Below are 10414 nucleotides of genomic sequence, written 5' to 3' on the forward strand. Positions count from 1 at the left end.
GTGTAATTCTGATAGGTCTGCCTTTATATGTTACTTGACTTTTTTCCCTTACTGCTTTTAATATTCTTTCTTTATTTCGGGCATTTGGTGTTTTGACTATTATGTGATGGGAGGAATGTCTTTTCTGGTCCAGTCTATTTGGAGTTCTGTAGGCTTCTTGTATGTTCATTTTGTTGTAGATATTTACTGTCCCTTTAAGTTGGGAATCTTCACTCTCTTCTATACCTATTATACTTAGGTTTGGTCTGCTCATTGTATCCTGGATTTCCTGGATGTTTTGCTCCTGGGTTAGGAGCTTTTTGCATTTTGCATTTTTTGACTGATATGTCAATGTTTTCTATGTTATTTTCTGTATCTGAGATTCTCTCTTCGCTCTCTTGTATTCTGTTGGTGATGCTTGCATCTATGACTCCTGACTTCTTTTGTAGGTTTTCTATCTTCATGGTTGTCTCCCTTTGTGATTTTTTTAATTGTTTCTATGTCCATTTTTAGATGTGGATAGTTTTGTTCATTTCCTTTGCCTGTTTGATTGTGTTTTCCTATAGTTCTTTAAGGGATTTTTGCATTTCCTATTTAAGGGCTTCTGCCTATTTACCTGTGTTCTCCTGTATTTTCTTAAGGGAGTTATTTATGTACTTCTTAAAGTACTCTATTATCATCTATTATTTTAGATATGAATCTTGCTTTTCCAGTGTAATGGTGTATCCAGGACTTGCTATGGTGGGAGAACTGGGTTCTGATGATGCCAAGTAACCTTGGTTTCTGTTGCTTATATTCTTGTGCTTGCCTCCTGCCATCTGATTATCCCTAGTTCTACCTGCCCTCACTATATCTGACTGGAGCCTGTCCTTCCTGTGATCCTAGTTGTGTCAGAACTTCTCAGAGTCCAGCTGCCTCTGTGATCCTGTGATTCCCGGATCCTGTGATCCTGAGATCCTGGGTGTGTCAGAATTCCTGGGAGTGAAGTTGCCTCTGGGGCCCTGAGATTCTACTGTGACCAAGCTCCCGTGATTCTGTGATCCCGGACATGTTGGAGCACCTGGGAATGGAGCTTTCTCTGGATATTGTGGGACTGGCTAAGGAGTTTGCACCCAAGATAACACAGCCTGGAAGGAACCTGGGCCACCGATCAGGCAGGGTTCCTGTGTTCCTGGATCCCACTGGTCCCAGTTACTCCCCGTGTTGTTGGGACAGATGTTGTATCCTCCTTACTTCTGATCCTATGGTCCTGGGTATGTTAGAGCACCTGGGAGTAGAGCTTCCTCTGGGTGTTGTGAGCACATTTTCCTATCCTTAAAGTGAGAATAGTATCTACTCCTGGTGTGATATACAGAGATTAACAGATAATGCATGGGGAGCTTAAAAAATGCATAATAATAGTGGTTCCTAACATTACTTAGTATTGGAAAGAGACTAAAAAGTAGCCTAGTTCTCACAGGTGGGGCCTTGCTATTTGCAGACAGAACTAGGCCAATTCAGCCCCACCCACTGACTGGAAATCCCAAGGTTCCCAGGGAACTTCTCATTTTATGAACTTGGAAACTCCTTTGTCTTCTGTTTCCCTCACCTATTTGTTTCTCAGTGAGGATGCAGGGGTGTGGGTGGCGAGGTACCTTTTCCATCAGAGCTGGATTTCGCCTCTGCCCTCTCTTCTAAAGTGATGTGAAGGTAGTTGTTCATGCTGTCTTCTCAAAATGTCATGAGCTTCATAAAACTTTTCACACATAAAACCAAAGTTAAGTATTGAGGCTTTGGACTCAGTGTGAAAGGACTCAAAAATCACACTTCATTAAGGAGAAGAAAGGCTTTGGGAAAAAAGTGTATGTACGGTAAACACGAGCTAGTCCACTTCCAGGAAGCAGTAGCAAAATGGACTATGTGGCTGATGGTGTCAGGAAACACAAATGATTTTGAGTTTCCCATACAAGATTTTGATGGATCTGGTGAAATGCTGTATCCAAGCTTTGAAAAACAGCTCATCCCCAAATCATTTTCATATTGAAATGTTCCACAAGGTGTTTCATGCCTTTTCTGTTGCATTATAAAGTGGGGGATGTCTGTCTTAGTAGGTGTGGGACTCTGGGAAAGAATGAAGTCCAGAGAAGACCACCAGGGGCACAACCATAGAAGCCCAGTTGCCTTTCTCTGCACAGGACGCGGTGCTCTTTCTCTTCTGGTGTGCACTCTCTGTATCTCATCTTTTTTTTTTTTTTTTTTTTTTGGGTTTTTTTTTTTGGGTTTTTCGAGACAGGGTTTCTCTGTGTAGCCCTGGCTGTCCTGGCACTCACTTTGTAGACCAGGCTGGCCTCGAACTCAGAAATCCGCCTGCCTCTGCCTCCCGAGTGCTGGGACTAAAGGCGTGCGCCACCACGCCCGGCGTATCTCATCTTTTTTGATGATCTATATGGAAGATAATTTCTGCAGAGAGGTTGCTATGCTATGGGTATTGTATTTGATGTAGGATTTATTATTTCTGACAAAACAAGGAAATCAAAAAGCTAATGCTGTTGTCACTGCCACCAAGTTCAAATCCTGAGACCATGTCTTCAGTGTCAAAAATGGACTTTCACCACAACAAGACATTTAAGAGAACTTTTCTGGTTTGCTCTCAAAGATAGCTGCACGTCATATATTGTCATTGTGCAGTGTACTTCCAAGCTGTGGTCACTGTGTGGAAAGGCATGTTTCCTTAGCCATTGCTTAAAATACTGTTTGCATTTTTCACTTAGGTGGCTGTACTCCGATCCCAGAGTCAGACCTAGAGGAAAGGTCACTAGATGACTCCACAGAGCTGTTTACCAACCACAAGCACCTCATGACCGAGCCCCCCACGCCTGGTAAGGGAATGTCGGAAACAGTGACCCTGGTCCCCTTCTGCCATGTTGGAGAATGTTTTGCAAAATGACTTGTTTTCTAACATCTAGGTCTTGGTAAGGGTGCCTGGGACATTTCTCCATTTCTGTCAATATTCAAACCTGTTTCTTCTCCTCTCTGTTTCTCCTTCCCAGAAGTCTCAGCCCTCCAAGGAGTTTTGGAATAGTCTGGAATAATGCTAACGAGTTGAAGGAAGAGGCCATTACAGAGGCTGACCCTGTCTGGACACTGTGCTCCCATCCCGGTGCTGTGCCAAGCTCATCCCTGGAGGTGACTGCGTGAAGATGGGGTCAGGGCTGTTGGTTGCTAGGAGGGCATGGGATGTCACAGACAGGTCAGCTGAAAGACAAGATTTGTCTTTTCTTCCCAAGGAAATGATTGCTGCCTTTAGTCACATGCGCTTATAGTCAGGATTTAGCAAGGTGACAAAGTTTGGGGACAGACTTTATAATACAGGGATCCAGATGTAAAATAATTTCATAGCCCATTTTTTTCACAGGATTCTTATGTAGTAACTGTTTCAAGTTTAATAAAGCATCGTATTGTCAAACAATAACTGGACTGAATTTATAACAAGGGTTGTATGTATGATTTCTCTCTCTATTTTTTAAGAGAAACTGAAAAGTTTGCTACTCCACAGTAAGACTTGAATGTGGTTATTTAATAAGGAAAAGAAGCGCTCAAGACAGTCACTGCGTCTGCTCTATTGGGCTGCAAGGATAAGGTGATTTCCTAGTCGGAATGAACACACAAAGTGTCTGTAAGGACACTGGTATGTAAGCAGGCTGGTACGTGAACATCCTCTTTCAATCATCCTTGTGAGTGGTGCCTTTATACATCCAGGTAATAAAGGGATTTACACTTTATTATTATTGAAATAGATATTTTATATATTAGGAATTATAGATAAGGAGTCCCAGAGATTTTTGCCTAAGTAAGGATTCAGATATAATTAGTTAGATGTGCCTTTGTTAGTTCCAGAACACCTTTTGTGATGGTTTAAATAGGCTTGGCTGAGGGAGTGGCACTATTAGGAGGTGTGGCCTTGTTGGAGTAGGTGTGTTACTGTGGGCATGGGCTTTAAGACCCTCATCCTAGCTGCCTGGAAGCCAGTCTTCTCCTTGTGGCCCTCAGATAAAGATGTAGAACTGTCAGCTCCTCCTGTACCAATCCTACCTGGATGCTGTCATGCTCCTGCCTTGATGATAATGGACTGAATATCTGAACCCGTGAGCCAGCCCCAATTAAATGTTGTCCTTATAAGAATTGCCTTGGTCATGGTGTCTGTTCACAGAAGTAAGACATCTCACAATCACATCTAAAGGAAAAGTAAGTTACAATTTGTTTTTTTCTTAATATGTGAAGTGTAAGAAATGCAAACAATGCCTTATCTGTTATTTATAGTACCCTTTTGTAGGAGACACAACAGAAAATGAAACAGCCTTAGTTGTTTAGCACAGGAGGGGGTAGGTTTTGGCCTGTGGTTAAGTTTCATCTAGCATAGGGACTGGAATAAAGATGCTGTGGTGTCCGGTATGCCTCAGCACTCTGGTCAACTGGAATCCAGTTTTGTAAGGACAAAACTGGGACCCTTTTTCTGAAAAGCTCACAAAAGTGTGTGTGTGAGCAGAAGAGGTGTGTGTGTGTGTGTGTGTGTGTGTGTTTTGAACTTCTGTTCTCTCTCACTTTTTTCTGTATTTTCAGATAATATCTCACATAGACCAAGCTGGCCTTAAACTCACAATCCTCTTGCCTGCTGAGCACTGGGGTCACCACTCCCAACCTTGGAAATGTGTCTCAGCCTTGCACCATTTTTGACATTAGGTTCCCATTGCTGTCTCTGTGCCACACATGTGACTGTGTGCTCGTTCTTTCTTGTCCAGTCTTTGTCTTTCCCAGCATACTTGTCTCCTTTCTTTCTGTTTGTTGTGACAGTGTATGCACACACATGTGCGTATGTGGGTGTGCTTGTCTGTGGACACGTGTGCACACACATGTGCATATGTGGGTGTGCTTGTCTGTGGACACGTGTGCACACACATGTGCATATGTGTGTGTGCTTGTCTGTGGACACGTGTGCACACACATGTGCATATGTGTGTGTGCTTGTCTGTGGACACGTGTGCACACACATGTGCATATGTGGGTGTGCTTGTCTGTGGACACGTGTGCACACACATGTGCATATGTGGGTGTGCTTGTCTGTGGACACGTGTGCACACACATGTGCATATGTGGGTGTGCTTGTCTGTGGACACGTGTGCACACACGACTGATGCCCTCCCCTGTCACTGTCTGCCTTTGAAACTTGGTTTTTATTTTCTTGGGTAGGTTGTTTATACAAGCAAGTCCCAATGATCCTACTATCTCTGCCCCTCTTAAAGCTGGGGTTCAGTAACCACTTGTGGGGACCCCTGAGGTCTGAACTGCAGTCCTCCTGACTGTGGAGAAAGGGCTAATGCATGAGCTGTCTCTTCAACCCCTTCTTACATCTTTCTAGTTAGAGTTCTTTAGCTCACTGTCTCTTTTCTGACTTTGTCCATTCTTTTGCCTGCACTCACTTTTCTCTGCCTTTACCCACCTCTACTTCCCACAGCCTACATCCTGTGATGGGCATGTGTGGAAGGGACAGGATCCCTTTTTGGTTTGTTTTGGATTTGGATTTGTGAGACAGGCTTTTGACTTTGTAACCCTAATTGGTCTGGAACTCACTCCAGTATGGTCTCAAACTCTTTATCCTTCTGCCTCTACAGCCAAAATGTTCAGATAACAGGTTTGTACCACCACACCCAGCTTGAATCATGTGGTTTGATATATGACTATTTTTTCCTCCATCAAATTCTTATCCCAATGTAGGGAGAGGATCTAATAACTGAAATCTGGTTCCCTATTAGTTTCTTGATCATGTCAATAAAGACAGCAGAAGCCAATCACTAGGTGAAGATAAGGGTAGGATTTTACAGGTCCCAGGAGGAAGAGGAGAGAAAAAGAGGTAGATAAAGGGCTTTTTGGTTGGGTTTGGAGACAGGAGGAGGAGCCATGTAAAGTCTGAGGCCAACTAGAACTGGTGGTGGCCTCCACCACCAGAAGAATTCTGATTAAGGATAGCTGATGAGTTTAGAGCAATAGATTCTGTGCCCAGAGGTTGTGTTATCTGGCTGGTTTTAAAATATTAAGGCTGACTGGTATTTTCCATCCACAGTGACTCGGGTGGGCAGGAGAAGTGCCAGAGTATTGCCATTGGTGGCGCTATGTCAGGAGTGGGACCAGCTGCAGCACATTCTTAGAGCTGAGAGCTCAGTCTTTGAGAAGATGATAGCATGGAGTTCTAAAAACAACACACAACATCCCATTGCTCTCCTTTTTTTAAAAAAAAAATATTTTTATTAGGTATTTTCCTCATTTATATTTCTAATGCTATCCCAAAAGTCACCCATACCCTCCCCCCCCACTCCCCTATCCACCCACTCCCACTTTTTGGCTCTGGCATTCCCCTGTACTGGGGCATATAAAGTTTGCATGTCCAATGGACCTCTCTTTCCAGTGATGGCCGACTAGGCCATCTTTTGATATATATGCAGCTAGAGTCAAGAGCTCCAGGGTACTGGTTAGTTCATAATGTTGTTCCACCTATAGGGTGGCAGATCCCTTTAGCTCCTAGGGTACTTTCTCTACCTCCTGGGGGGCCCTGTGATCCATCCAATAACTGACTGTGAGCATCCACTTCTGTGTTTGTTAGGCCCCAGCATAGTCTCACAAGAGACAGCTATATCAGGGTCCTTTTAACAAACTCTTGCTAGTGTATGCAATGGTGTCAGCGTTTGGAGGCTGATTATGGGATGGATCCCTGAATATGGCATTCTCTACATGGTCCATCTTTTTGTCTCAGATCCAAACTTTGTCTCTGTAACTCCTTTCATGGGTGTTTTGTTCCAAATTCTAAGAAGGAGCAAAGTGTCCACACTTTGGCCTTCGTTCTTCTTGAGTTTCATGTGTTTCACAAATTGAATCTTATATCTTGGGTATTCTAAGTTTCTGGGCAAATATCCACTTATCAGTGAGTACATATCATTTGAGTTCTTTTGTGATTGTGTTACCTCACTCAGGATGATACCCTCCAGGTCCAACCATTTGCCTAGGAATTTCATAAATTCATTTTTTTTAATAGCTGAGTAGTACTCCATTGTGTAAATGTACCACATTTTTTTTTTATCCATTCCTCTATTGAGAGGCATCTGGGTTCTTCCAGCCTCTGGCTAGTATAAATAAGGCTGCTATGAACATAGTGGAGCATGTGTCCTTCTTACCAGTTGGAACATCTTCTGGGTATATGCCCAGGAGAGGTATTGCTGGATCTTCCGGGAGTACTACGTCCAATTTTCTGAGGAACCGCCAGACTGATTTCCAGAGTGGTTGTACAAGCTTGCAATCCCACCAAAAATGGAGGAGTGTTCCTTTTTCTCCACATGCTCACCAGCATTTGCTGTCACCTGAATATTTGATCTTAGCTATTCTGACTGGTGTGAGGTGGAATCTCAGGGTTATTTTGATTTGCATTTCCCTGATGATTAAAGATGTTGAACATTTTTTTCAGGTGCTTCTCAGCCATTCGGTATTCCTCAAGTGAGAATTCTTTGTTTAGCTCTGAGCCCCATTTTTTAATGGGGTTATTTGACTTTCTGGAGTCTACCTTCTTGAGTTCTTTATATATATTGGATATTAGTCCTCTATCTGATTTAGGATAGGTAAAGATCCTTTCCCAATCTGTTGGTGGCCTTTTTGTCTTATTGACAGTGTCTTTTGCCTTACAGAAGCTTTGCAGTTTTAGGAGGTCCCATTTGTCAATTCTCGATCTTACAGCACAAGCCATTGCTGTTCTATTCAGGAATTTTTCTCCTGTGCCCATATCTTCAAGGCTTTCCCCCACTTTCTCCTCTATAAGTTTCAGTGTCTCTGGTTTTATGTGGAGTTCCTTAATCCACTTAGATTTGACCTTAGTACAAGGAGATAGGAATGGATCAATTCGCATTCTTCTACATGATAACCACCAGTTGTGCCAGCAACATTTGTTGAAAATGCGGTCTTTTTTCCACTGGATGGTTTTAGCTCCAATGTTGAAGATCAAGTGACCATAGGTGTGTGGGTTCATTTCTGGGTCTTCAATTCTATTCCATTGGTCTACTTGTCTGTCGCTATACCAGGACCATGCAGTTTTTTATCACAATTGCTCTGTAGTAAAGCTTTAGTCAAGCATGGTGATTCCACCAGAGGTTCTTTTATCCTTGAGAAGAGTTTTTGCTATCCTAGGTTTTTTGTTATTCCAGATGAATCTGCTGATTGCCCTTTCTAATTCGTTGAAGAACTAAGTTGGAATTTGATGGGGATTGCATTGAATCTGTAGATTGCTTTTGGTAAGATAGCCATTTTTACAATGTTGATCCTGCCAATCCATGAGCATGGGAGATCTCTCCATCTTCTGAGATCTTCTTTAATTTCTTTCTTTAGAGACTTGAAGTTCTTATCATACAGATCTTTCACTTCCTTAGAGTCACGCCAACATATTTTATATTATTCCTGACTATTGAGAAGTGTGGTGTTTCCCTAATTTCTTTCTCAGCCTCTTTATTCTTTGTGTAGAGAAAGGCCATTGACTTGTTTGAGTTAATTTTATATCCAGCAACTTCACCGAAGCTGTTTATCAGGCTTAGGAGTTCTGTGGTGAATTTTTAGCATCACTTATATATACTATCATATCATCTGCAAAAAGTGATATTTTGACTTCTTCTTTTCCAATTTGTATCTCCTTGATCTCCTTTTGTTGTCGAATTGCTCTCGCTAGGACTTCAAGTACAATGTTGAATAGGTAGGGAGAAAGGGGCAGCCTTGTCTAGTCCCTGAATTTAGTGGGATTGCTTCCAGCTTCTCACCATTTACTTGGATGTTGGCTACTGGTTTGCTGTAGATTGCTTTTATTATGTTTAGGTATGGGCCTTGAATTCCTGATCTTTCCAAGACTTTTATCATGAATGGGCTTTGGATTTTGTCAAATGCTTTCTCCTTATCTAAGGAGATGATCATGTGGTTTTGTCTTTGAGTTTGTCTATAACCTACTTGGTCAGGATGGATGATTGTTTTAATGTGTTCTTGGAATCAGTTAGGTAGAATTTTATTGAGTATTTTTGCATTGATATTCATAAGGGAAATTGGTCTGAAGTTCTCTATCTTTGTTGGATCTTTCTGTGGTTTAGGTATCAGAGTAATTGTGGCTTCATAGAATGAGTTGGGTAGAGTACCTTCTACTTCTATTTTGTGGAATAGTTTGTGAAGACCTGGAATTAGATCTTCTTTGAAGGTCTGATAGAACTTTGCACTAAACCCATCTTGTCCTGGGTTTTTTTTTTGTGTTGGGAGATTATCAATGACTGCTTCTATTTCTTTAGGGGACATGGGACTGTTTGGATCGTTAACTTGATCCTAATTTAACTTTGGTACCTGGTATCTGTCTAGAAATTTGTCCATTTCGTCCAGGTTTTTCAGTTTTGTTGAGTATAGCCTTTTGTAGAAGGATCTGATGGTGTTTTGAATATCTTCAGGATCTGTTGTTATGTCTCCTTTTTCATTTCTGATTTTGTTAATTAGGATGCTGTCCCTGTACTCTAGAGTGAGTCTAGCTAAGGGTTTATCCAACTTGTTGATTTTCTCAAAGAACCAGCTCCTCGTTTGATTGATTCTTTGAATAGTTCTTCGTGTTTCTACTTGGTTGATTCCCCCCCCCCCCCCGAGTTTGACTATTTCATGCTGTCTATTTCTCTTGGGTGAATTTGCTTCCTTTTTTTCTAGAGCTTTTAGGTGTGTTGTCAAGCTGCTAGTGTGTGCTCTCTCTAGTTTCCTTTTGGAGGCACTCAGAGCTATGAGTTTCCCTCTTAGAAATGCTTTCATTGTGTCCCATACGTTTAGGTATGTTGTGACTTCATTTTCATTAAACTCTAAAAAGTCTTTAATTTCTTTCTTTATTCCTTCCTTGACCAAGGTATCATTGAGAAGAGTGTTGTTCATTTTCCATGTGAATGTTGGCTTTCCATTATTTATGTTGTTATTGAAGATAAGCCTTAGTCCATGGTGATGTGATAGGATGCATGGGACAATTTCAATATTTTTGTATCTGTTGAGGCCTGTTTTGTGACCAATTATGTGGTCAATTTTGGAGAAGGTACCATGAGGTGCTGAGAAGAAGGTATATTTTTTCCTTTTAGGATAAAATGTTCTGTAGATATCTGTTAAGTCCATTTGTTTCATAACTTCTGTTAGTTTCACTGTGTCCCTGTTTAGTTTCTGTTTCCACGATCTGTCCATTGATGAAAGTGCTGTGTTGAAGTCTCCCACTATTATTGTGTGAGGTTCAATGTGTGCTTTGAGCTTTACTAAAGTGTCTTTAATGAATGTGGCTGCCCTTGCATTTGGAGCATAGATATTCAGAATTGAGAGTTCCTCTTGGAGGATTTTACCTTTGATGAGTATGAAGTGTCCCTCCTTGTCTTTT

General features: G+C 41.7%; 1 protein-coding gene across 5 annotated transcripts in view; it reads left to right on the forward strand.

The window, feature by feature from the left end:
- Positions 1-3553, forward strand: part of Bbs9 (Bardet-Biedl syndrome 9) — a 434796-nt gene extending 431243 nt beyond the window's left edge. For 4 of the 5 annotated variants that reach the window (XM_029481549.2, XM_029481548.2, XM_029481551.2 and 1 more), the window contains 2 exons: positions 2730-2837; positions 3009-3552. In XM_029481549.2, coding sequence (XP_029337409.1) covers positions 2730-2837; positions 3009-3040 — 140 coding nt within the window. In that variant the 3' untranslated portion in view covers positions 3041-3552. Of the gene's footprint in view, positions 1-2729; positions 2838-3008 lie in introns of all 5 variants that reach the window. The other variant, XM_021173327.3, reaches the window with a different exon arrangement.
- Positions 3554-10414: the final 6861 nt, after the last annotated feature.

This window comes from Mus caroli, unplaced genomic scaffold (genome assembly GCF_978045245.1).
Source record: "Mus caroli unplaced genomic scaffold, Mus_caroli_1 scaffold_11, whole genome shotgun sequence".
Lineage (NCBI taxonomy): Eukaryota > Metazoa > Chordata > Mammalia > Rodentia > Muridae > Mus > Mus caroli.